The 27,285-nt window shown below is 43.1% G+C and overlaps 1 protein-coding gene across 4 annotated transcripts in view; it reads left to right on the forward strand.

Moving 5' to 3' along the window:
- agrn (agrin) overlaps positions 1-27,285 on the forward strand; it is a 222,819-nt gene that overhangs the window by 38,811 nt on the left and 156,723 nt on the right. For 2 of the 4 annotated variants that reach the window (XM_028411002.1, XM_028411003.1), the window contains exon 3: positions 12,903-12,923. The exons of the other annotated variants lie outside the window; for them this stretch is intronic. In XM_028411002.1, the coding sequence (XP_028266803.1) occupies positions 12,903-12,923 (21 nt within the window). The remainder of the gene's footprint in view (positions 1-12,902; positions 12,924-27,285) is intronic. 4 annotated transcript variants of the gene reach the window in all.

A 27,285-nucleotide genomic window follows, 5' to 3' on the forward strand; every position in this document is an offset into this window, starting at 1 on the left:
GATTTATATCTCTACGATTTCTGGCAGCTTGCATTTTATCCAGGATTTCAACGAGATCTGTTACTTTTTGTCAGTTGAACTTGAGACATATTTCAAGCTGACATATGTAAAGCTGATGAAAGCCATTTGACCACATGTGCGTGGAAGATGTTTAACAGATGTTGCTTTATACAATCAATATGCAAACATTCAGATGTCTAATCAATAAGAGTGAAAAATTAGCTGTTTGTGTTCTCTCTGTTGTGTGTTTTGGGTTGCCACAGGTTTAGGAATTGGATGGTCTGCCCAGAAAAAATGACTATTTATTATTGACATTTATCATGGCTTGCAAATTGACAGTTTCTTCACATGAAATCATGACGAAATTGTAACTATCAGATGTCAGTCAAGCCTTAGAAAGCTCTGTGTGTGCGTGTGTGTGTGTCATCGTTAATCCCTGTGTGCAATCATACCGGTGACATGACTGCCTGTGTGTCTGTGTGCATGCATGTGTGTAAAATGCTGCATGCCTCTGTACCAGCGTACTGCAGGAATCCCACACAGTGACAGGCACCGGGACACCCACCTATTTTATGGTATGTGTGTGGGACTCTGTGTGTGAGATTGTGTGTGCAACTTGAGCCCCTCCACGTGACAGGTCTAGTCCCATCCTGCCTATTCACCCATAATGACTGGCCCTCCTGAGACACACACACACACACACACACACTACACTCACTCCCAGCATGGGTGACTTCCGACTTGGGACTTCACTGGCATTTTCCCAGAGCCTCCTCCTCGGTTCACAGCTAAACGAGAAAATGGAGTACCGCTCAGACTTCAAAGATGTTCAAGTGTGTGTCTGAGTGTGTGTGTGTGTCACAGGAGAACAGAGAATGAAAGGCACATCTTAGCAAAGAGTAGAGATGTCAGGTAGGAATGGTGCAGCTCTGAGAGGCAGACACCTATAGTGGAAAAAAAAAGGCACAAGTCCATACATGTCTGGAGCTGATCCTGTGTCAGCCTGCACCTGCATTCCTCTCACTCACATTCTATCTCTGTGATTGTGTGTGTGTATGTGTGTGTAAACGCTGTTTATTTTGATCAAATGAATCTGGTGGGCAGAATTTTCTCATGTGTACCACTGACGTATTTCTTTCAATGCACTGAACACAAAATGGGCTACTAATGTCATTTTAACGATGCTGTAATAGCCTAATAATGAGCAGCCAATAATCATCATTTGCCTAATGGGCATAGCTTCACAGCTAATCACTCGGACATGGATGTGGATTTCAGTCCCTCCATTTTTTTTTCTCATTTCCAATACAATTCGGTACACATATTTCTATTGTTCGAGGAATAAATCCTAAAGCTGTTCGTCTGAAAAATGATTGACTTTATTATTAATTATTGAATTGCCATGAAATCTGTGCACACAATTATATCATCTTCAGGAATTGTTTGTCATTTTAGAGTGTCAGAATATTTAGTTTATGCCACAGAAGAAAAGAAATATGATTTAAATGCTCACAAATGTGTACAAATCATACACCAGGATACTAAAGTGGCGACCAAGTTCTACAACAGGTAGATATGTATCTGATGCAGTTGGGGCGCTCGTGTTTTGCATTGATATATAGATGTATTATATATCAATTTGAACATAAATTAGCATGCCTTGTTATTGTCTTTGGCTTATGTGTCAGGCTATTGAAACTCTATTGTACAAAGTAATAACACTCACCTTCAGTTTTATTGGTACCTATTGATTACCTCACAAAACCCCCTGTCTTGCAGTCAGTCAATAAAACTACAAATTACTCTGACATGAATGTCAAACATTTGGCCTTTTTTATGACCATCCAACACTTTTATTAATGACTATTAATAAAAGGTTCATACTGCCACATCTCTGAGTACATTGTCTTACGATCTGTATTTCTATCTATACCTGTTGTCACTGTCAGCGCGTAGTAAATACTCTGTGGTTGTGCTGAAATACTTAGTGAGGGTGGCGTGACATGTTTGAAAGAGACACCAGGTTTCAGGCGGATGTCCAGAGGTCTAAATCTTTCTGTCAACAGGCACGCACCATGCAAAAGTGTCCCTGAGTACATCCTCCCTGCAGAACTGTGACCTCTAACCTCCTCCCATTCATCAAGGAAAACACACATTTGTTATATAGTGTTAGTCTAAACGATTTAATGAATCTTGGTTCTGTTGAGATGCTGGATCCTCCTCACTGCTGCCTGTCTTGTTTCTGCCTTAGAAGGTAGATGGATTGTAATTTCTCCATTGTACCCCCTGTGGATATGTAACCTAACTCCCCAACTCACAAAATGGCTCAAGCAGATGGCTGCAGCCCAGCTATCTTGCCCTGAATTCCACTTCTCCGCTTTCTCAGACTCTGATGGCTCTCCTTTCACCTCGCTTTATGTCTGCTCTTGAATCCAAGATGTGAACGTAATGGAGAACCTACGCACCCTGCACGCTGCAGCTGCACACAAAACACCAGCAGTGGTTACAATGGCCTTGTTGTCTGTGCTCTTTATTGTGGCTGGTCTATAAAAAAAGATCTCACCTCGTGAAAGCCGGGGTGTGGATGGTGTTGTGTGTGTGTGTTTGTGTGTGTGTTTGGAGCTCATTCTCTCTCTGTTTTCCTCATTCACTTTTTGTTACATCATATTTTTCAGCTGAGTTTACAGCTGGCTGGAAAGTTGGTGCTCATGTACACAGATACATACACAAGTTTTCCGTGTAGAACATGTCATGCCAGTCAGGCTGTTGTGTGTGTGTGTGTGTGTGTGTGTGTGTAGACAGCAGTGCCTTTGCAGCATCCCTTGGTCTCCCTGTGGGAACATAGGTGGCCATTGTTGGGTGCTCAGAGTGGCAGGCAGATGGGGCGAGCTGCTGACGTAAAACTGGAAGGACGCCCAAAAATACTGGGGCAGCCAGGGCTCACGGGTCTGTGTGTGTGTGTGTTTGGAGATCTTTGGGGTAATGCCCCGAGCATTGAGCACACACACACACACTCACACTCACAGCCCTCCTTTACCTTCTGTCGTTACTAATTGAATTATCTGTAGATTTCGCAGCAAAGCCCTCATTCCCATGCCACAGAAAGGGCCACTGACCACATTTCCCATGATTGTGGGAAATGTGGTTTTATACTTGTGCACTACAGCTGTTATTAAAGTTACAAGAATTGCTTTCAGATGTCACAGTATTAGCAGTGACGGCATTATATCCAGTGTTGGTTAACGTTACCTTCTGCGAAGAGTAACTCTTTCTATAGCTTTTGTGTAGGAATAAACACCCTTTAAATTGTCTTACACGTGTCACTGTATATCTTACATTTACTTGTCAGTAGTGATCGAGCAGATATACAGCAACAAGCTCATTAAAATCCCCCTAGTTGCAGAGCTGTAGTGGTGGCATCATTGGGCCTTTCCACCGCTGTTGTGTGTTTGTTTGAAGTTGAGCTTGCACACACACACACACACACACACCATTACACTGTGATGTTTTGTGGTGTCATTTTTATCCACAAATTCAAAACACTGCAAACACTTCTACAACGTAAAGGCTGTCCTCTCTGCCATCTCGTTACAGCTCAGCTACAAATGCACACTGACAACCGTAGGATTGGATACCTCCCATTAGTGCACAGCTACCTGCTGCCAAGGAGTGCAAATATGTCCGGGATTCTCTCTTCTTTTTGTGTATTGAGGCAGCTAATGGAATAGGGAAACACAAGCACAGCTACAGTCAGAGTTAGAAGCTCTGTAGCCTTTCTTTCCACTCTCAAACAGCTGGACGTTTAACCAGCAGAGACAAGTGGATTTCTGCTATTCTTGGGCCATCTGCTGCTGCTGACTGCTAAATGCTTGGAAGCTAATGGATGTTAAATAAGGCTGCGGTTTGTCTGCAGGCATAAAAATCACTGCGGCCTGAGGCTTAGGTCTGCAGTTTCAGTGTGTCACCGACGCTGGCCTTTAAAGATCATGTTGGTGCTCTGGTCTTGCTTTTCTTAATCTCTAGGAGCTGTTGCAGATTGGTGACTATAGTTCCAGTAGATCTGTTTTGTGTTACACCATGGACAGCCACCACATCACATCCTGTAAGCTGTCTCCAATAAAAACAGGCTGACAGTGACCACAGTTTCCTCTTTAAAGGCTTAATATGGGCCAGAAGAAACATCCCCTGAGAGATGATTTCCAGGCATCAAGTTTTTGTCTGTTATAACGCATCATGAAATAAGGGCATGTTAAAGGATGGAATCAATCATCATCTGTTGCTGACTGTTTATCAGGCATAACTATAATTGAAGAAATAATAGATTAATTGATGAATTAAAACAGATAATAAACATGTTATCACAAATGAAAATAATGATCAGCTACTCCTACTACTGTAGGAATTATGGGATTTTGCTTAAAGAGCATTCAATCAATCACAGAGCCTTTAGCTCTCCCTGCAGTCACTCAGCGCACACACACACACACACACACACACACACACACACACACACACACACTCTCCCACAAACTCTCCAGGCTTTCAGCCTCAGTGGATCAGTACAGCTAGATTAAATAGGGCCTGCCTGCACACCTGCTCCAACACTTGATGATACCGTCAAGGGATGGACACAGGCACACGCTCTCTCACACATACACACAGCTACATGAATACTTGCACACACACGCCCACCTCTTTCTAACCCCCAGGCATGGCTGTTGAACAGCACATCAGAAGCTCTGTATATGAGGCAGCATGTTGATTACAGCATTTAATTAGTGGTTCGTGACATGACTATTCTGTGATGTTATTAAATCCACCCAGAGCCAATTAGACTGATTATACTTCCCTCTCCTGGTCCATTATACAAGAGGCTGGCCATGTTTGCTAATAGAGAGGTCTGTTTTGGAGTCCTACAACCCAGAAGGCAGCTAGTTTTATTTTATGAGCTTTGGGTTCTCTTGAATGAAAAGCAATTATGATTTGAATGGAGCTTTAGCTAAAATAAGCTTTGTGGTGGAGACATGCGTCAGGCAGCTGTGAAGTTTTGTGCAGCGACAGAAAAAAGGAAATGAGCCAAAGATAACAGTAAGTGCCTTAATGGGCGTTAATGCTACTCACGTTACACACAGACTGTATATAAAGTCTGAAAAGCTATTTTGAGTGATTATAAGAAATTTCACCCTCTGAACAGCAGTCACAAAAAGGGAACTTGTATATAAATCAAAAATGGCTGTGGGACTGTCTCACTTTTGAAGCCAAGAGGCCACAAGTGGAACTGCACTTTTTCACAGTTTCTCTGTTTGCTTCATTTCTCAGCCCCAGATGTTTTCATTTTGACACCACAAAAAAAAACAGCAAACACTGTTCTCCGATGTTCTCTCACTAATGAAGGCAATCAAATGAATGTGTGAAGATGCCATCTTCTCTTTATCTGCTGACACTTAACGTTTGTTTAATGGCACACTTCAGAGCGAGAGGCAGCATCGCTGAGATTGATTCTCTGTCACCAGCATCAAGCAGCTATCGAGTTACAATCGTCAATCTGTCATTAGTTCTGCCTGTGTCACGTCCTCCGTCGACCGTGGTTGTCAGCGGAGTTATTATTCATGCACAATGCTCGCAGGTTTCATCGGTTCATCGGAGGATCTGGGCCGTGCAGAGACTTGTCTGTGGGCGAAGTCATGCTCGGAGCAGCTACACATGTCTGCTTATGGCACTTTGCAATGAAGACAGCTGCTTTGGATGGATGAGTGAAGACTGCTGAAGTAAAAATCAAACAAATCAATCATCGGAAAGTCAGACTGCTCGCCTGTTTTTTTTTTGCCCTTTAGATTGACTTTTGTTGATTTAACCTTGTTTCAGATAAAACAGCTAACAGCTGTCCCCACAGCAGAGAGGATTATGGGAAAGGCGTGCTGAGTCAGCAGTGTCTCACTTTTGGGGGCCAACACATGTAACAACCTCCTCTTCAGAGGTGGCTATAAAGAGATTAGAGCAACGTTGACCCAGACCTTTAAACATGTGAGCAGAATTTTTTATTATATTGGAAATGTGTCTCTTTGTTCTGCGTGGACGAGATGTTTGAGGTATTTATGATTAGGTAGTAAATTCCAGAATAAGAAAGGGGAGCAGAGAAGACACAGATGAGTTCCCTGCATTTGTATGCAGTGCAGAGTGGATGGAGAAGCTTACCTTAGCCAGCCAACACTCACAGGAAGCTTTCTCATCAGCTCTCATTGTCAGCCAGAACACTTAAGACGATTGCTTCCCGGGTGACCTGAAATGCGTGGGAGGTTGAGATGAAAGGATGTAGAGAGAAAGAGGAAAGGGTGGAGGGAGTGAAAAGGACAGGAGAAGAAGACAGCGATGTGGGAGTGGAAGACAGATACAGGACGTCATCGCGCTGATATCACCGCTGCAACATGCTTCCTCCCTCTGCTTCTCCATGTCCCACATCAGTTATGCTTAGACTGACCCGTTGAAAACAAAATGAAAGGGTAGGCAGGGTGAGCATAGTCCACAGTTGTCATGGGGATCCAGGAATATCTTGCTATTTGTTAAAGTGTATTCCAGACATGAAACCTCAGACAAATTGATCACAAGTTATGGAAGAACACATCGGGTTTAGCAGGAATTAATAAACATGCCTGTAGACATGTGTGCAGGTATCACTGTCCCAAATGTACACTCATGAATCCTCAGGTGTGTGCATGTTCCTGTGTGCAGGATAGAATTACATTGATTCGGGAGACTGCCTAATGAAGTCTCTTTCATTTTGTGGAGGTAGAAAGGTGGATGCACTTCATTAACCTCTACTTACCACACACACACACAGATGATAGCAGAAAAGACGCAGGCTACACGGAGGGCGGAAGTAACTAAAGGACATGCCAGGCGGATGAAGATGGATGGCAGCCTTTTCACTCGGTGCTTTATTTTGGCCCACACAAGACAAAAACAGCAGCTTTGTCCACGTCCCATTCTCACTGCAGAAAAGAGAGACAATGTCTTAATGACTGCAGACCCTGACTTTTATGGATATTAATGACATGTTGGTCAGGTTTCAGCTAAGGGTGCAGTTTATTTATTGAAAGTGCAAACAATAGCTGCTATTAAACCTCTGTACAACTCTGAATATGAAATACGAGAACGCGTAGGAAACCATTTTAATTAATAAAGATCTAAACTCTGGCTGCAGTATTGATTTGTTCTGGAAAAGAAGGAAAAATCTCCTCTCGGGCAGATTTTCTTTTTTTCAGTTTTGATTATAAAGTTATAATCAGTCTATAAGGTGCATTTTAGGTGGGAAGAAAATGAAAAAACAGGACATTAACTAATCAAAGAATCCACTTTCCATGTACAGACATGTCTCCAGGTTTAGTTCTAACAGCACCTTCTTCACATTTAAGATTCCTGACTCAACCGTCAACAGTCATTAGCATCTTAAACACACAAAACTGAGTCTTTATTAACTGATCTGGCGGTCTGGTCTGCCAGTGGGTGGACATGAATCAAATTATGATATCCCTCATCTGCCGAGTGGCTGTGCCCGTCAGCAGACAAGGACATTACACTTTTCAATTACCCTCCTCTGCACGTCCTCTGCCTGCTGGCTAATCACTTCACCCTGCACTCATCATCAGTTCACATCTCTCTCAAGATTGGATCAAAGTTTTCGCCTGATTTCAGCCAAATGGTCCTGGCCTCTGTTTATGCATGTTTTTGATAATTATATCCCAGCACAGCCTTCTGAGTGGACTCTGGGAGAGCTGATGGTCCCCCCCCCTCCCCTCTTCATTTTCCCCACACTCTCATTCGTGTTGTCTAATTCCATGAATCTCGCCCCACTGATGAATTTACAAGCTTGTTAATTGGCTAAATTAAAAGCCATTTCCTCTAATAGGGAGAGCTTTAGGGGCCTTTAATGGATCAGGGAGAAGGCTGTCTGAAACGCAGGCAGAAGAGACAGTAAAGGATACAGATATATGGGAGGGGAGGGCGGAGGATTCAGTGTCGTTGGCAGCAGCAGGAAGCATGACTGTGCTCGCTGCTTTATGGACGGCTCGGGTACTTTTCATTTCCCAGTGCCTTTTGTGACATTGACCAGACCGACATTAACTGCTCGGTTGAATTACTCAGCGAAACCCATCAGAAGGCCCGCCTGTGCCAAGCCTGTACTTAGCAGCGGACCCATGATTGTGATGCGTTTGATGAATGCGTCTGGGACAAACCCTTCATTGCACTGCTGTCAGGGAAGACTTGACAAGCTTAAGATGAGATGGCATTTTTGGAGTGAGCCAGTGTCCTCTTAAAAGTCAGGCTTTTACTGTGTGGTAAAGAACTCAGAAGTTTCACTTTTATTAAAAGTATCTCCATGTCTAGATTTCAGATCAGCACCTTCAGATCTGAGGTGGTGCTTCTCTCCTGTAGAAGGATGACATTTTGTCTTTCAGGTGATGTAGGATAATTTATTAGTTGGATGCCTCTTCAGCAGTGAAGCGATTATGCTTTGGTGATTTAGAGAAAAGCTGTTTTTTTTCATTTTAACTAGCTGGTCAAAATACGTTTTGACCCTGTATGATTGACCAAGTTTGTTTGGGAGTCTGGAACATGCTCCATTGCTCCTCCACATTTAAAGAGGAGACATTTGGTTCAGACAGCTGATAAGGATGGTGTCTCCTTTTTTGGCATCTACCAGAGATGAGACAGACGCCTCTCCCGTCTGACCTGCGATCCCCCAGAAGGACCTAAAGGTGGTTCCAGATGCTCTCCCTGTAGTCATGGTGACCTAAGAGGAAATGGAAGATGCAAACTTATGTTCATTTATGTCAAATCATTTTTTATTGATAAGTGTATCTCAGATATCACATGGTAAAGAATTCTCAACTTTTAGATTCAGCTTCAGCCATGTATGGACATGTGAAGTTATAAAGTATAAAGTATAAAAGTATGAAGGGGGAGTTGTCGCTATCTGCAGCTGGAATGTCAGGAACGTGGGAGCTGTCAACCTCACACCTCCCCATAATGTCATCAGTTGCACGGCTTGCATATAAATGGAGTGCTAACATGAATTCCCCTCTCAGATTGCAGGAGACTGTTGCAGGGACTTTTAGGGAAAATGTGAGGCCAGGAGTGGCTGAACAAAAGGATAATGCTTCCTTCTTAACAAGGAGCTGAAGTCATGATATCTCTATGATGAGTTGTGAAAGACTTGGAGGCAAGAGGAGAATAAGTTTTTATCGAGCGTAAAAGTTTCTCCTACGCTCTGTGGGTTTAGTACTGTTGCCAGTATGTGTATAAAGGTCATTTATTAGCAGAATAAGAGTCAGGGACACAGGCAAATGACTTGGTAGGCTTCCTTGCATTGTCCTAAAAAACTTATGTGGTCCATCTAAATAGGTGATAAAACAAAAGTGGGTTAACACCCCTCATATAGCAATTCACTTCAATGCAGAAGTGCCCTTTTCTGCCCTGACTGTCTATCTTGATGCCTGCTTTGGAGCTTTTAATCTCTCGATAAATTAATGAAGGCACACTCAGGCCCTCAGAGGAGCTGCAGATTTGCGTGGCGTGAAATCATTCCATTGTGAAAAAGATTCTGCTTGAGTGAAAAGAAACCTTTTTTGCATTTCTATCTTCTTCTATATAGAATCAGTGTGCTGCATATGCGGATGACTCATTATGAGCTTTAAGTGGTTGCCGCACAGCAAGATTAAACTTTCCCTCTGGGATTAATACAGTATCTAAACCAATACTCCGTGGACACAGTCAGACCCTCCTAATCTGAACTGAAATACACATACGTGCTTGACACCCAGATCCACCCCATCTCATTCTCCACCATGTTATCCGAAACATAAATAAATAGGAACACCAAATGGTTCAGTGTGAAGACAGACAGAGATGGTACAACTTCCTTGGCGTGACCTCGTCAGCTCAAGCCTCATTTCCCATCAGCTGAGGCAAATACACCACAAGGAAAATAAGCAATGCAAGCCTGGCTTTTTGTCCTTGCGAGCAGCTCGCCAAGGCCACGTAAATTGGGGCGACATGAAGGATGTGTTGCATGAGGTAAACAAGAACCAAAGGAATCCCTCTCTCTCCTTTTTCGTCCTCTTTCTTCCCTCCGGCCCATTTCTCAGCCTCTTATTTATTCAAGTGGTGGAGAAAAGGAGGGGATGGTGAAAGGGCTGTATACGCCTCACAGCTGGAAACTGATAGGACTTTTTACAACCCACAGTGTCCTGCGTGTGAGAAAGTGCAGTAGTTGGTCCAAGTCCCTTAGAAATCTCCCCCCATTTCCCACTTCTTGGCCCTGTTTGTGGCTGACCTAAAGGCTCTGCAGTCCAGACTCACATATGTTGTCTGAATCTCCAATGCATCCTTTTGGAATAAGGGATTTGAAAGGGCTTCTTTCATCCCTCCCCCCCTGATGATGTCCACTAACTGGAGTGAAGCAATTATGGGAGGATTATCAGTAACTCATTTCAAAGCTGTAATATTTAATGCAGTCACAGTCTGGATTACAACTTTACAGCAAATACCGAGCTTCCTCCTTAAAGCTTTGACGAATGTGAAAACAGAGGGAGGTATTTGAAAGTGTACAATAGAGCCAGAGCAGGGGAGGGAGGGATGACACATTTTTCTTCCTGTCTGTAAAATCCTTTCCTTCTTTGAGGGGTGAGTCTTTTTGAGAAGGGACAGTATTCTCAGAAAAGGGGGGGGGTCTTTTTTTTACAGTCTGCATACAGCTGAGTGGCCATCAAAGACCCCCTCCCCCCTGTTACAAACACACACAGAGACCCTGATGGGAGTGTTCCAGCTTGCAGCATTTGGAAGACATATGATGTGTGACACATGTGCTTAGTTGACATGCTGAGTCTGTGTTTGAGTGGGTGGCAGCATGCAAAAAGCCATTCAAAAGTCCAGTGTGTCCATCTGCCATGTTTGAGGCCCTGCTAGTGTCACACACATAAACATACTGTGGTCCACCACTTCCAAGTGGCAAACCCAGCTCAGTCTTTCCCTTGATTGATAATCTTTGCTTTTTTTTATTTTGAAACAAGACGTAAAAATCACACATGACCTACAAATACAAACTTCTTGCTCCATCACTGTCAGGCTAATGTACTCCCCTTCATTTGTGGTTAATAGGGTCACGAGTCCCACCTGAACCATTACCCTCATAAATACTGCACCTTTTTTTGTGAATGTGAAACATATATACCATCTTAGCTATTAAAGTGTAAAAACTAAATTATCAATATTTGTCCATGTCTTAGATTAATCCTGATTAAACTTGTTGTAATCATGTGATGTTTTATAGATTAAATACCATAATCTGCCCTTTTCAGCTGTACATACGTGCTTTTGCTTGTTGCTTGTTTAGATTTAACTCTTAATAAAGATTCAACAAACTAATTTCTCTGAATGAAGGAACTGCAGCTCAATATCGGGTGGTACCAGTGGACATTTGTGTATGCACGTACTAAAATTTTTAAGGAAGTCCCGTAACTGGCCACAACCCTCTCTAGGCTCTCCCTCGACATCGATGTCTTACAGAACCAACACGTTCGGAGCTGAATGAACACCCCCCCACCCCACCCCCCCACATACCCTTAATCACATTAGCCTAAGTGATATGGGAACGCCAGGCCAGACACACACTCCCTCCTTCTCCCTCTGTCTTTCAACCCAAATAAATAGCCACTCCTCCAGAGCTTTAAGTTGTCTTAAGCTCCATCTTTGGATAATAGACCGTTTGCTCCCCCAAAGACCCCAGTGTGGAATAATGAGGATCAAGGCGAGAGTGGAGAAAGCTGGATAAGAGAAATAGAAGAGGGTGGAACAGAGGAGGAGAGCTGACACTCAGCTAATACCCACCCCGAGACAAAAACCATCAAACACCTGTTTTGTCAGGGTGTGAAGTTATTGTGCAAAATGACTGCTGTGTTATTGGACTGGTGTTTTGAATTCACTTAAATCAAACAGCCCTATTGCCTGGATGGTGGCTGTTTTTACTATTAGGGAGGTGTTGATGTAGGGATTCAATGATGGGAAATGTAACTTTACATCCAGCTGAGAGCACTTTTTTTCAGTGCTTTACATCAATTTGACAGCACACCTCCTGACATGTTTCAACCTTTTAAAACAAACAATGATGAAAACAAATTCTGGACAAACAGCGGACGCTTGTCAACATTTCCTGTAAGAGTATAATTTGATCCGATGCCAACATGTACATCGGACACGGACAGAATGTCTCCATGTGTGCCAGGTTAATAATCGATGGAGTGAGCTCTGTGGTTTTCTGAGTTATTCCCCAGTAAATAGCTGCCTGTCTGGCCCAGCCCAGCCCATATTTTATGGATGAGCCTCCCATATGCCTTGTCAACACTGCTCACCCTCAGTCTGCATCAGCTGGGCAAACAGCAGACAGACAGGAGAGCCTGTGTGTGTGTGGGTGTGAGATGAGCCAGCTTTATAATTGTTTGTGGTAGAGTGTGAGGTATACCGTTCATAAATGTAGTACTCTGTTGGCAGTAGACCCTGAGAAAATGGATGGAACTGCCTATAGGGACCAAGTTTGTTTTTCTTCACCTCAGCAATATTCAAAATAGATGGAAGCGAGTGCATGCAATAAAACTTTTTTTGGCGTTTGTGTTTATATTTCTAAAGATTTGTATGCATTTATTTGCTAGTGATGCTGATTATTACCTGAGGGACCTACTCATCGTTGTCATCATTCTCCTTCATCTGCTTCCTGTCACTAATTCATCCCAGACTCATCCATCTCATTCTGTCTCAGTCTTCCTTTCCAAAACAACAGTCTGCTTTTTTGCAATCTAATATTGCCTAACTGTATTTTCTTCTCTTTCCCCTCTTTTTGCCTACCGAAGCTCACAAATATTTCGCTGCAGGTAAGCTCTTGCTTTTACCAAACTGTTGTCCAATACTCAGCTATTTATGTGAGATTAGAAACCTGTCACATACATAGTGCTTTATGTGCTTTATCTAATGCACCATTCTGTCCTTATCCAGGCCTAATTAAAATAACAGTCAGCGAGGAGGAGCAATACCCCACACAGAAACTTAAACACATATTCACCCTGATGTGCTCTGTGTGTATTTATGGCCTCCATCAGCAGGAGAAGCAGTCAGGACTCGAGGATGAGGGTTAATGTGTCAAAGGATTTGTTGTAGTCTGGGTGCTTTGACTGTGTTTATGTGTTGCATGAATGAAAATGACGTCTGCGGTTTGTTATTTTGTGCTGATCCTTCTATTACAGACAGATTTAAAAGTCTTCCATTGCATGCATGCTGTATGTATGGTATGTAATTTGATGCCACCTTCAGTGGTAAATTGCTTGTATTGTGCCAAGCTCATAAATAGCACCACTGCCGATATTAAGTAGTTTTGTAATAGCTTTTTATTAATGTTAAATCATCATGTTGCAGGGCACTGCAGAGGAAAATTAGTTTTAGGCTAATTTGTCAAACAATTTGGTCCTTTACGAATGATTTTAATTGAAAGTCTGATAGGTATAATGAAACATTAAGTGATATTTTATCCAGATTTTTTTTTGTCCAGAATTTCACAATATGTTAAACAAACACACACAACAATGGAAAATCCTCTGTAGCTCCATCTCATTTAAGGAACACTGTGGCCTTAGCATATCTCAATAGTTCATGTGCAGCCTCTGAACTGAGACACAGCCATAGACGCTGTATATGAGCTGCATTTGAATGATTCTTTAAAATGACAAAGCCTGGCTGCATTCCTTTGATGTAATCAGTCTTTAAACGTGGCCTTTGAAGCACCCTGAAATGATAAAGAACTTCTGTAAGACGGTCATGGCTCAGAAGGGCAGTGTAATAAAACAGAGCTATCGTTATTTTATTTTATCGTTATTGCCAAAATGAGTGGTTTGGAAGTTATGGCGGCTGTCACTGTTGGTAAATATAGAGGGTAAAAATATGCTGCAGGTAAACCACAGGATCTGTTTTGTCAGACACACACGAGTGATGATTCCAGGAGTTTATTACTGCTTTGGCACAGTCATATTTTGTTGTTACTGCTCGACAAACACGTTTCAGTGTGTGTGTTAGGGGTACACCTTTGTGGTATCAACCACGACATGAGGCTTCAGAATTTCACAAGACTTCATGGATAGGGCAAGGGTAGGGTTGAGGTCAGAGGTCATGCATGGTGGGGTTATGAGAGCTCTGGGTGCCTGCAGCAGTCTGTGACCTGCTTAGCTCTGGTTTCCTCTGGGATCTCATTAACGGCTACACAAGCTAGCCCGAAAAAAGCTGCTGCAAACAAGCACCTGCAGGAGGTTGAGGCGGCAGGGTATTAACAAGGGTGAAATTTCCTTTCTGTGGCTTTTGTCATTGCTATTCCTGTCATGTCCTGCAGTTGAAGTCGTCCAACTGAAGAGATAGATGCTACATGGCACCATGAACTGTTGGAAGATTGATTTAAACCCTCATCTTTTATGTCTCTTTACCCTTTGGTTCATTTGATTTATTTCAATTTGACTGAAAAATACAGCAATAAAGAGAGCTAACATATTATTATTTCTCACAGCCGGTGTTGCTTTTGACCATTTGCTGGACCTCTATCACATTTTTCTCATTGCTTGATAGCACATGAATGGTACATTCTGCTGTGAGCTTCATCACAGACAGACCTCATTATCTCCACACCAGCGTTTTTACTCAAGCAGCCCTATTCAACACGAAACAGGTATTTTTTTTTTTTTTTGCCCCTTTCAAAAGCAACACACCATTAACAATGGACGCTAGTACCGAGCACGTCTTTTGTGGGCTGCACTATGAATCAAGCAGATACCAATTTCCTTCCAGAGCCAAAGACAGATCCGTTGTTCCTCCTGTCCGCTTCAGTGATCCTTCTTTCTTCTAAGCCAGAACTCCATTATCAGCCCTTTAATGTGACTTTCAAATGCAAGAGGGTGCAATTATCTGCTGTCCGCTTTGGGTCAGTGTGTGTAGTAATCAGGATTTGAGGGTAAAGGCACACAGCTTGGGGTTTCTTAGCTTTCTATTCCAAAGAGGTTTACTGTCAGTCATTATAGTGATGAGCTGTATGATCAACAGAGTCCTGGTGGATGTGTTGCCACTAGATTCTATCACTGCAGTGCACAATAACTGACAGCTGACAATCAGGAAACTGAGGATGAGTTTAGGATTCTACCTTGTTTTAGCTGAGCCATAGAGATGTCAATCAGAATTGATGACCAGAGGGCAGAGGTGTCTGAATAGCTAAATGTGAGCCAGCTCTGATCTTAAGACCAAGCGTTTAATGCATTTTTTTTTGGCAAAGCTGTTTATTTAATTATCATCCCAGGAGATATGAGACTTCCTGATTCAGTTCAGTTTTGGGCCAGATGACTAGCAGCTGCAGTATGTTGCTGTATGTGTAAGTTATCATGAACTATTTATCACCGGCAACCCCCGTTGTCATGTCGCTCTCACTCCTTCTCCTGTTTGGCTTCCCTTTTTGCCTCTATCCTTGAGACCGGAGTGAGACAAGCCTCATCTATCACCTATAAAAACCCTCCCTGCTCACTGGGCCACCCTGACCCTCTGTATCTGTAAATAGGAGGCTAATGAGCTGGCATGCTCACAAAATAAGCTGCAGTTTCAAGGACTATACTCACTTTATAAATTATTTTATTCTCCTGACCCTATTGCTTTGCTGACTGCAGAGTATTGTTTGATTTGGTGAGGGGATTAGTTGAGTGGCATCAGTTCATGTCAAATTGTTGTTGTTTCAGAGACTTGCCTGCGGTAGGTGTCCCGCCTGGTTTTTATTCGGTGTGTCAAAGTTTTGTTATCTTAGGAAATACAGGGTTATTTGGAGAACTCTTGCTTCGGGGTAGATATTCAAGATTTCACGGCTAACTATAAAGGACAACATGCTCAAGTTTGCAATTTAATGTCAAATAGAGCATAATATAAAGGGCTGAAGCACCAGTATTCTTAAAATTCTTTTCCTTAGCATTTGTCCTTTACCTACACGCCTGAGGCTTACAGAATGTATATACTCATAACATTAACCAATAACCTGTGTGCTGTAAGTTTTTCCTGTGCCTCCCCTTTAGTGTTTATCCTCTGGGATTTATCCTTGTCAGTAAATATGTTTATCTTGTATCCATTTCAAGGTGTCCGGGCCTTGGAGGTTTACATGTCAGTTCTTGCTTGCTGGTATGTGTGAGCATTTGTTTCCAAAAGAGCGTATGACTGTTTATTTCCACAGTCATACGAACCCGCAAGTGTGTTTATTTCCAGCTGCGTTTTCTGTGTGAGGCTGAGAGTTTATTTCTTAGAGAAAGCGAACCGTGGATGGAGAGCGAATGCTTTTTGACAGCACGTTTTGGTGCCGTGATGCAAGGCAGAAGTGACAACTCCTGCCATCTCAGCAGTTTAGCAGCTACAGACAGGCAGCGCTGTGACAACATGAAGTGTTACAGAAGCACTTTTTGTCATAAAATGTGTTGTTAGGTACAGTGGATTGTATAAAGTAATACAGTTTTGGTCTGATAACTTTAGTCCTAACAAACATTTTTACATTATAATTTGCAGATAAGACAGCTGGTCCCCTTAACAGCAAGGTTGTGGGTTCGATCCCACCCTGGCTGCAACTTTTTTTGAAGCTTTAGTATAGCAGATAATATACAAATAAAGTTAATGGCCTACTTAAAAAAATTTAAAGTCTCGCCCTCTGATCAGTAACTGTGCTTTGCTGTAACTGTGTCAGATTATTGTTGCCCAGAGGCATTTTTTTTGAGTTGTACTTGTTGGCACCTTAGGCAGGGTTATGTTCTCGTTCCTTATAAGGAAGGAATAATCGTTCCCTCTCTCACGTACACACACTCACATACACTCTCACAAAATAGCTGTAACTTTGTTGGAACACGACTAAGGGTCCTTGAAGTGATCCAAGCCACTATCCCTCCCCTGCAGACTTGGAACACTGTCCTCGACCTCCTCATGTCCTCTTGAAGTCAGGATACAGGCAGCTCCTCCTTCTATGCAATCAATTCTGAAACATATGCAAACTCTTATCTTCAAGGCTGTGTTGAGCTTTGTGTCAAGGCCAAGTGTGTTAGTCCTACGCTGCGAATTATCACTTCTGTCTGTTTCTGCTTGGACCTGCTGTAAACAGTGTAAACAGCACTGAAGAGTAGAGCACCACACCTAAAGCAAATGTGGCCGGCACAAGCTAATGCAGAATACGACTGTATAAATACTGTTTGAGGGGAAAAACAAAAACAATGCATGGGATTTGCTGCAATCTTTTAGGAGATTGTGCCATACTCAGAATTCCTTAGAAAATAGTAGCATGTGGCATATTAATAACAGATACAGGGAACTCCAAGGCGGAGAAGGATAACCTACTATTTATTCTCCCAACAGATCGACCCTGACTGCATCTTAAAGACTAGCTTTAAATCAGCAGGCATTATATATGGTCTTTTGTGGGAAAAGGTTATTCTAATATTGACAATATACTCAAAGTGTCATGGATTTAGTTTATAGCTCATGCGGTACATTGACATGAGCATCACTATTTTATTTATGACTTCATCAGTCATAATGATGAGCTGTAGCGCTATACTGACAACTGATTAAAACATTCTCTCCCCCCCAGGCACTGGTAAACGTGTGGTATGAATGAACAGAGAGAGGTTGTACTTTGTATCTGCTGCCATCTAATGGCTGTTTGCTGCACAGTACAACATCAGCTTATATAATGTAAACCTCACCTGTAGTATGGGAACTGTTTTGATGTGAGGAACTGGAGTTGGAATGCCTGATGTCTGCTGTGTGACTGTGGTATGACAACAAACATGACACAAAAGACCATTTTATGCCACTGAAGTGAAGTGTTGGAAAAAGGATATATTGCAGATATGTTTTTAATTTAAATGAACATGTAGACAAGAAAACTGGTGATATTCTACAAGAAAATCACCAACAATACAGAAGAAGTAATTTAAGTTTCTTCCTTCTGATATAAAGGTTTTCACCATTATGTCACCCCCATCAAGCTGCAAGAACAAGTATGGCCACTAGGGGGCACAGATGGTCCAACACTGATTATAGGGAGGCCTCCAGCTGATCACCTCCACACTTCCAAGGGTCTGTGGAGTCCATACCTCAGCATCCTCTCCTCGTGGTCACACTCATCAGCGCTTCACATAATAGAGTTGCAGCAAACTGAGGACATTATCATTCAAATACATACTTTTCACATGAACCACAGCCGCTGCTCAGGCAAAATGTGCTGTCACAGAGGTATTTTAGTTTAATGATGTTTTTTTTATGGTGCATCTGTTCTTTAGAAAGAAAAATATAGTTGGGAGTGACAGGAATGAAAAATGAGGGGAGGAAGGATTCGGACCAGGATTATTATGAGCACATCATCAACTCGCTGATCATTAAAAAGGACGAAAAACAGGCGAGAAATTATGAAAAGAGGGCGGAGGGAGGTTCAAGCTGCATTCATATTTAATTCATCATTTGAGCTGCTGTTGCATCAACTCCTCTCATTCTGGTGACTGAGTAGCCAGTGCACAGTTGACATTGTGGTGGTGCCCTGCTGGGGTTGTTGTGTTGCTAGGAGAGGAGCGTCTATCGTGACCCAGTGGGTCACTGGGGGTTAGAATATCTAGGTTATGGTAATATAATCTCTTTCACCCATGATCGCACATAGTGTATATGTGGAGGTCTGCATGGAAGGGATAAGGGTGAGTGTGTGTGTACACGTGCCCAGAGGCATGCTAAGTAGGTAAATGCAGAATCAAAGTGGGGGTGTGGGGGGGGGCTCCCATCTGGTGTGTATGTCTCTGTGTGTGTATGTGGTGTTTCCACACACCCCCACCCTGTCCATCTTCAGATTAGAAGGCCCAGCCCCACAGTCCCTGACCCAGAATTCTTACCCCCATCTCCTCCCTCACTACATCACCTCCCACCGCCCCAATTTCCTCCTCCGGACAGACGGCCTCATGGGAGAGACATGGGGTGAGGTCTCCATTATCGTGCCTGGCCCTGATGTGCGGCTCTGGTGTTTCAATAAGGGGAGAAAAATGGGAGTTAAAAGCGATGGTGTCATCTGTGGATTTGGATAGGGGGGCTTAACATGTAACTGGGGGGGGGGACTTTCACATGGAAATGGATTTCAGTTTGTTATCTCTGGATATAGATTGTCATTGGTTTTGCTGGGAAATTGTGTTTCATACTCTGACAACGATTGGATTTTTGCAGCCTATGTTAATATTTGAGTGTAATCCATTAGATCATGATATATGCTGATATTGACTGTCTAATTATACATATAGATATAGATTGCATATGCATATACCTAGTAAAGAAATTGGCCTTACGTGCCAGCCCAGATTCTAAGATTTCATTTAGCAATAGCCCGGATCCATATCTACCCCACCCCTTAACCAGATATATCCATCTGCTTTACCTCTTCCACTCCCCAACCTCCTCATTGTTGTCTCTGACTCACTATGGATCCGCTCTGCTGTATCCCCAGTGCACCCGTCCGTCCGTCCATTCATCCATGCACAGTCTCTCTCTTTTTCCTTAGGCATTGACCCACTGGGGGCTTTGTGTGAATCCAGGACACACCCAGAGTAAAGGACCCAGTTTTGTCTTGTTTATCACAGCAGTGCTGGAGGCCTCTCTGTGCCGTTAAACCTCCACAAACACCATTCAGCTCCAAAACATGGTCCATCACCCTGTGCACACTGTGTGCTATTTTCAAAGGGGATGTAATGGATCTTTTTTGACATCCGAACAATAAGATATGGCTACATTTACAACATAAGCATAAAAAAGATGCTGCCCCAAGTAACAGAGTAGTGTGTATGTTGGTTTGTGTGATGCATTCACTCAGTCCTGTAGCACAGAGTGTGCCTTTTCCCCCCCTTTTTTCACAACTAATTACCATCATTGACAGTGAAGCATTTTGAGTTTGACACGTCGGGTTTCATGCAGCGCCGTCGCCTCACGCTGCAACAGCGAGGAGGCTTGTTTGAGAGAGAGCCAGGAAAGTAACGATGCAACATATGGGCACTTTATGATCGAACTGTAAGCATCCAAAATACTTTCACTTTAATGGAAAGCATGCCCCATCAAGTAGGGTGTGGGAGGCAGCATCTAAAAGCCATTAACGGCCAGGCTTCCACTGAATCCTTAATGACACTGTGTTGAAATATAATGCAACAGTTTTTGAAATGATTGTTGATCAAACGGCAGAAATGGCATATTGAGCCCTTTGGATCTCAGTCTGTTTAAAACACTAAACACAGACACACATCAGTGCTGTTTCCTTCACCTTACCCATGGAGGTCATGTGGAAAACGACTCATAAAATTCCAAGTTCTCCATTTTAATTTCCTCAAGTGTCTGCTCCCATTATCACTGAAATGGAGCTATAATCCATTGTATGTTAAATTGAATAAATTGGTTTAGGGATTTGTTTAGCAGCGTACCTTATTTATGAGGTGATTGTGCCCTGTGGCAAGCCCAATTTCTCATTTCCAAAAATATTATGGTCTCGTAATTGATAAGATAAACAGGCCATTATGGGGTTTCTTTGCTAAACCTTGCAAAAGGAATTGAGTTTTTTCCCCTCACTGTCATGTAACACTAATCCATCTCTCTATGTTTCTTATCAGACCCTTTCAATTATGATGTGTACTCCAGGCTAAATAATTATGTGAGACATCTCTCTCTACTTTTTAGACTGTATGTTAAAGTGTAGCTATTAATGTTATTTGGACTCACTTTTGTGATGTAACTGGGGTAAATGGGAGCGCTGGAAGAGGGAAGATATACAGGCAAGGAAATCCATTAAGAACCAGTGAGAAGCGGAGGGTTGGAGCTGCAGCTGGGAAAACGATGGGGAGGAGGGTTTAAGGGGACATGTCGCTGAGGTAGATTGGCCTAATTGGCACTTTCGCCTGTCTTGTCACATACCTGCTTAATTGGCGTGCCGAGAGGTTCGGGGGAAGAATATAAGCAGCGGGCTCAGGAGCAGGGGTGGCTTATGCCTGCAAATGTGTGGGAATCGTCCTTCTTGTGTATGTGTGTGTGTCTTTCCGAGAACCGTCAACTCATCAGCATAAAGCATTAAACATTTACGCTGACCTACAAACGACAACCCCCCACTTCCTCCTCAGTCACACCCATCACTTCTTCTCACTCTGCTTCATATCATCTGCCCCCTTCTCCACAGCTACATCAGCTCCAGCTTTCCTTTGGTTGGTAATGAGGACACGGCAGAGGAAGACGTAGAGAAATTGGTGGTTCGGATGGACAATGAGGGGGTATGGGGTGGTGTTGATAAAATAAGAGGAACACTTTAGGTCTTAGACATGTGGTGAACCTGATGCTCTTTGCACACCCAGTCCAAAGGAAATGAGCATTTTCAGTGTGTGTTGCTATGCTGTGTGCTCAGAGAAGCAATGAAATGTTACTCAAAGAACTATATCTTGAAAAAAAAATAACTTTTTATAGAACGCAGCCTCTCTATTACAGGTTCATGTGATGTTGAAGTGTCATTAGACACAGTGGCAGGTGTGTATCAGCAGCTGCATTCCTGAAGTGTCAACACCAACGTCTGCCTTCACAGTGTTACCTCCTCACGTCATGATTTAAAACAGTCCTGCAGCTGTAGCTTTTACTTATGCAGATCTGTGGTTTTTATACAAAACAAATGTGAGCGACGCAGACTGTTTATCATGATCGGCTGCAGATGTCTTTTTGTGGCCGGCGCACTCTGCTGTGGAAATGATTTGGGCAGCTAGAGAGAGAAGAAAAAATACAACGAGGATAAAAAAGAGGGAAATGAGAGTCTCTTCTTGGTCTGTCTCCCTCGCTCTCTTTCTTTCTCGGTCCATCGGTGGTCTGTAATAGATGTGATGGAAATTGATTTCCAGGTGAATTATTTTGTGTGCCCCTCAGTCTCGGGGAGATAATAATCCATCCTCACCCCCCCCCCCCCCCCCCCCTCCACCTGGAGAGGCCTGTGTGAGTCTCGCTCTGTCCTCTCTTGTCCGTCTTCCAGGAAGGACTGCTTTAATTGTCCTTTTCAATATTCCGGACAGTCTCCGTGACTCTTTCACCTCGAGACTTTGCTCTCTGGGTTGAGCACTACCTGTCTATTAGGCAGCTGATTTGCTGATCGATTTGATGGAGAGGGATGTTAGAAGAGAGCAAAGCTGGAGTCACCTGAGAAAATGAATCATTTTAAGGAGCTCCTGTTCAAATTATTTCTCTTTCTTTACCCCGGTAGCAGTATTGGACCTTCCACCTTATTAATCTGCTTTTACATATATTGAATTTTGCACAGGTTTTAGAATAAAAATACTCTGCTTTTTGAGCGTGACCGGAGGGCTTTATCATCAGAATCAGCCTCTGTTTTCCTGGACCTTCTTCATCAGTCCTTGGGGGTGATTTGCTTTGTTTCTTCTGTGCAAAGCCAAAGCAGGAGCTAAAAGGCTGTAGTGTGCTTTATCGACAACAGAGGAAGAGGTGGTCGATGAGTCAACATTATTGACCTGGGGATATGGGACTGAGCAAAGATAAACTCTGCTGAACGGATGATCAAGCTTACTCTAAGTTATGTCTTGCATCATCAGCTATTTGGTCTTTGAAGCCAAATCCTGCTCTGAGCCAAGGTCGGACATCTGGGCTTTTTCAGCCTGTACAGTATATATGTGTGTATAAAATGTGACACATAGTGTTTGTATCATTTCACTTGAACTGAATTGGTTGTGTTTCCTGCAAAAATTGCATGACAATCATCAACAGACAAGTCATTCCAGGGTCATTTTTACAAACAGTCTGCCACATTTATCTGAGCAGCAATGGATAGATGAGTAATTGTCAGTCATGGTTCTTTGTGTTGTCTTGGCACCTAAGTCATTGTTAACACTGCAGCCTTGACAACACACACTGATGGGGAATAAAAGGGGAAGTGATGCTGGATAAAGGTCGCAATAATAACCAGACAGCTAAGTATTAGGCTGAATAACACTTAATGGTTTACAATACAACATGTGCTGTGGTATAATTGCTCATCAATACTAATAAATGAAGGCTGTTATTATTGTATTTGCCTCTTAGACATGAGTTGTTAGTGCTAACAAACAGGAAACGCCGGTGCTAATGAATATTTTCATTAGTTTTTTAGATTTGATTAATCCAGCAGTTATTTGTGCACAAATTGTGGTTATGAAGAGAAGAACTGCTTCTCTGCATGCTCTCCACCTGTACGTCAGCCCACCACCTGAGGATGTTGTGTGTTGGCTGGTGGTTTGGTACTCAAGACTTTGAGCCAGAGCTCATCCAGCTGTGTCTCACTTCCTGGTCTACATCCAGAGTTTGGAGCCAGAAGGCCAGGACGGGAGGCGGGCTGTCTCACCTTCAACAAGAAGAGCTCCCCAGGGGGCTATCGCGCTAGAAATCCCTCCCTCCCAATCGGACAAGCCGAGGAGTCTGACACCGGCTCTCAAACCTGCCAGTGCAGAGTGCACCATACTACTGATGTAGACACACACATGCACTTATCAACCTGCTACACACACACACACACACCACTCTCCTGTGCAGACAGCAGGGTCTTGAGGGTTACGCTGCTCAATTTCTCTTCCTCTTTCCCTGGCCTGGTTCTTCCTCTATCTTGGCAGGAGCTGCTCGCACCTCTCCCACCAGCCATTACCCTCTCGCTGTCTCTCTCCTTGCTGTCATTCTAGTTCCCCTGTGTTTTCCACCTTCTCTCTCTGTTCATTCACCCTTTTCAACATCTTATCCCTCCCTTACTGTAGCTTTTTTTTTTTTTAAATCTAGCACCTCTCCTACATTTTGTTATCTTCAAAACTTGCACATCTTCTTAAACCAGCCAGGCTATTCCACCAGTCTGGCCTATACTCTGACAACCCCCCCGCCCCCAATCTCTTCCCACTCTCTCTCTCTCTCTCTCTCTGTCTGTCTACCACTCTGCTCTTTCAACTCTGCACTAATTTGCCTCCTCCTCCTCTGGGCTCGGCCGTGGCTCCAGCTCCTTTTCCCCTGAGATGTGATTGCCTGCAGAGTGTATGCGAGTGTGAGATAGAGTGTGTAGAAGTGTGATTCGATATGTGATAGAAAGTGCACATAGTTCAGCTCATGTGTGCGGGTGTGTTGTTGAGGAAAAATACAGAAAGTATGAATTCAGTACAGTTGGTGTTCAATTTTGTGTGTGTGGCTGCACCTTCATCTCCCCCCCCTTTTTTACCCTTGTAACGAAGCAGATTGCATTAGCAGTGCGTGGGTGCCATGGGATCTTGATAGAAGTAAGCCACAGGTTTAACCTCCCTGCCCGCCACACACACACACACAATCACACATACACATACATACATATGCTCTGCCCCACCGCTTCCCTCAGGGCAACTCACCAGCGAGCAAATCATTTATCACGCAGTAATGGCTCTGATGATCTCCCTCTCTTTTCCTCTCTCTTCCCATCTCTCCACTTAAGGGGTTTGGCCCAGATTCTCAATCACAGGGCCGACACGCCGCCCGACACACACACGTGTACGCTCTTATGGTGCACACACATGCTGGAAGCATTTTTTTTTAAAGCTCATAGTGAAGTAAGTTCCATCAAATTATGCTGTAGTCTTATTAGCCAAGATCCATCACTTGGCAAAATGAAAGGACAGTGACAGGATAAATTGTTGCGTGAAAATGAATCATCAATTTTGATAATCGTTTAAGTCAAGCGTAAAAACTCTGTGTTGAAGTTTGACAAAATAATTTTAATGTCAGCCTCATTTTACATTCCAAGTACACAAAGGACCCCTAAAGTCAGAGGAGTTTGCAAATCCTGTTATGTTTGTTCAGTAAATATGAAGTGACAGCCAACAGCTCCATTAATGTAGTGTAAGGCAAGACACATTAGAAAAACATTCAGTCCAGTCCCATTAAAAACTAAAACAGATCCATCAATACAGTTTATTATATTTTATTCCTAGTCCCAATACAACAAGTTGTGGTTACAGTAAGGATTATCTGTGTGACTGTTTCTTGGCTTTCATGCTGCGGCTTTCTGGAGGCCCCACTGGTTGCCAGGCAACCTCACAATGACTCCATATGTTGGCCTGTACTGTATGGACAGGAGAATTGTGTTATCTTCTAATCTAACTCCTAAAAGTGATGAATGTGCAGTTTTTCTGCTTCATATTGGTGTAAATTGAATATTGGAACAAACCAAGCAGCGTGAAGATTTCACATCCTGTCTTGGGATTGTATAATAGTTGTGGTTAACTAGTTCTGCGGCACTAAATGAAGTAATAGTTAGTGGATAATAAAAATAATTCTCAGCTTCTTGGTTCCAACAAAAAGGCTTTTTAAAAATAAAAAAAAAAATCTGATTCAATACTGTGTTGGGTGCATCGTACTGATGCAGGGGGAATTTGATTATTGCTCCACTTTATGTGTGAGAATAGGACTGGTGTACGGTTAGCATTAGCAGTAATAGCTACAGAGGCTGGGCACACAAAAGAAAAGAACATCACCATAACAGACAACCCGAGGGAAAAGGGCATTGTGGCTGGCACTGTAGAAATGACTGCAATCTTCAAAAATTGAAAGACAAAAGCAAGAAAAGAAACTCAGAGATTACTAGTGGGGGGGTGGGGAGGGGGGGAGGGAGTGAGTGCTCTGCTTTTATAAAAGTCGGACTCACCACTGTTAGATGTGCAGTCTATTTTTGCTTTTATCCCTTTGGTTTATAGGGCTTCACAAACTGGCCTCATAGGTAAACATGAAGTGTTGCATGCAGGTTCTTAATCCTTAATATTTAAAAACAGTCTCGTCCGTCAGACACTGTGGGCCTACCCACACAGTATGTAATAATTGCATAGCTGCACCAAAATCTCATGAATATGGATGATTAGTGAATATCTGAATTCATATAGCATTTAAAGTGTTTGAGACTGAAAGCTTCAAATTCTTTTAACTGGTTTTTGTACTCTGTTGTATTTCTCATGAGGGATGAGCCCAGACAAGCTGAGCTACTTTCTCCTAGACTTCACTTGTTTTAATTTTCACATTTATTCCAAGTGGTAAAATTGGGCCAATATTTCATTCTGAGATTGGAGAAACATGTTAAATTTGACTTGATGAAACCTGCCTGTATCTGCACAGCTGCCCGCTTGCTGTAATGAGCCAGTAATGTCTGTATATGAAGGCACTGTGGCCCTGTGGAGCTCCACTGTAAGCGGTGATGGCATAGATCCTATGACAGCCAATCAGGCCAGCTATCGAGTGCCCGGCTCATTTGTTTCTGTAGGGAGGTGAGACATATGATCCCTCCTCATGTCCCTGGGGAGTCACTGGGCCCTGCAGGGGGGCTCATAAGGGTCATATGGCAAAGATCTGGATTTGATCAAGAGGGTTGGGGGATTGTTGCTGGAAATCTGAGAGGCGATGTGGGACTACGGGTGGAGGGATGGAGAAGGAGAAAGAAACACAAGATTGGAAAATTGTCCCCCTGCTTTGGATGCAGGCGGTGTTGTGTCCTGGCCCGTGCTATGCCAGTGTAGAAATTGGCAGTATGTTATCATTCAGGAAATGTAGTGGCATGCGGAGAAATGAAAGGGAGAGGTAAAACTGACAGAATGCAAATGGCTTGCAGGTGTTGGAATGGAAATGAAATGAATGGCAGATGAGGTGTTTCTGCTCGCCTTATAGAAATACAGTGACAGAAGTGACCCAAATTGTCTAAAGCACTGCTGCAAATTGCTGTGAGTGTGGCTTCGCCTCGTTTGTCTCTTTCTTCCTACCTCACTGTATCCAAGTCTCTGTTCTTTCTCTTCCTCTTTCACTGCCAATCTCCTCTCTCTTTTTTATCCCTTCCTACCCCCCCCCCTCCTTGTCGTCATTGGAATGGCTTTCGAAATGAAATCTCACAAATCACCATTTTCAGACCACTGCATGCTGTTTTCTGCATAAGATGTGTTACCGTAGCAACAGGGTAATAATTCACCGCCCTGCTGTCTCGTACAGATCTGGTTGCATGAATTTGTCATGACGTGTGAGACCTGGGACATCATTTATGCTCTCTGTACCTGCGCTGGTAGACTGATGCAACTGTTTGGAACTTTAACTCGTGCTGTGAGTTTTCTGATGGTGGACTGTGGTGAGGCGTCTGGAGAGGGTACTCATGGTATGTGGGGTGATTGACGATGT

This window comes from Parambassis ranga, chromosome 7 (assembly GCF_900634625.1).
Source record: "Parambassis ranga chromosome 7, fParRan2.1, whole genome shotgun sequence".
Classification (NCBI taxonomy): Eukaryota; Metazoa; Chordata; class Actinopteri; family Ambassidae; genus Parambassis; species Parambassis ranga.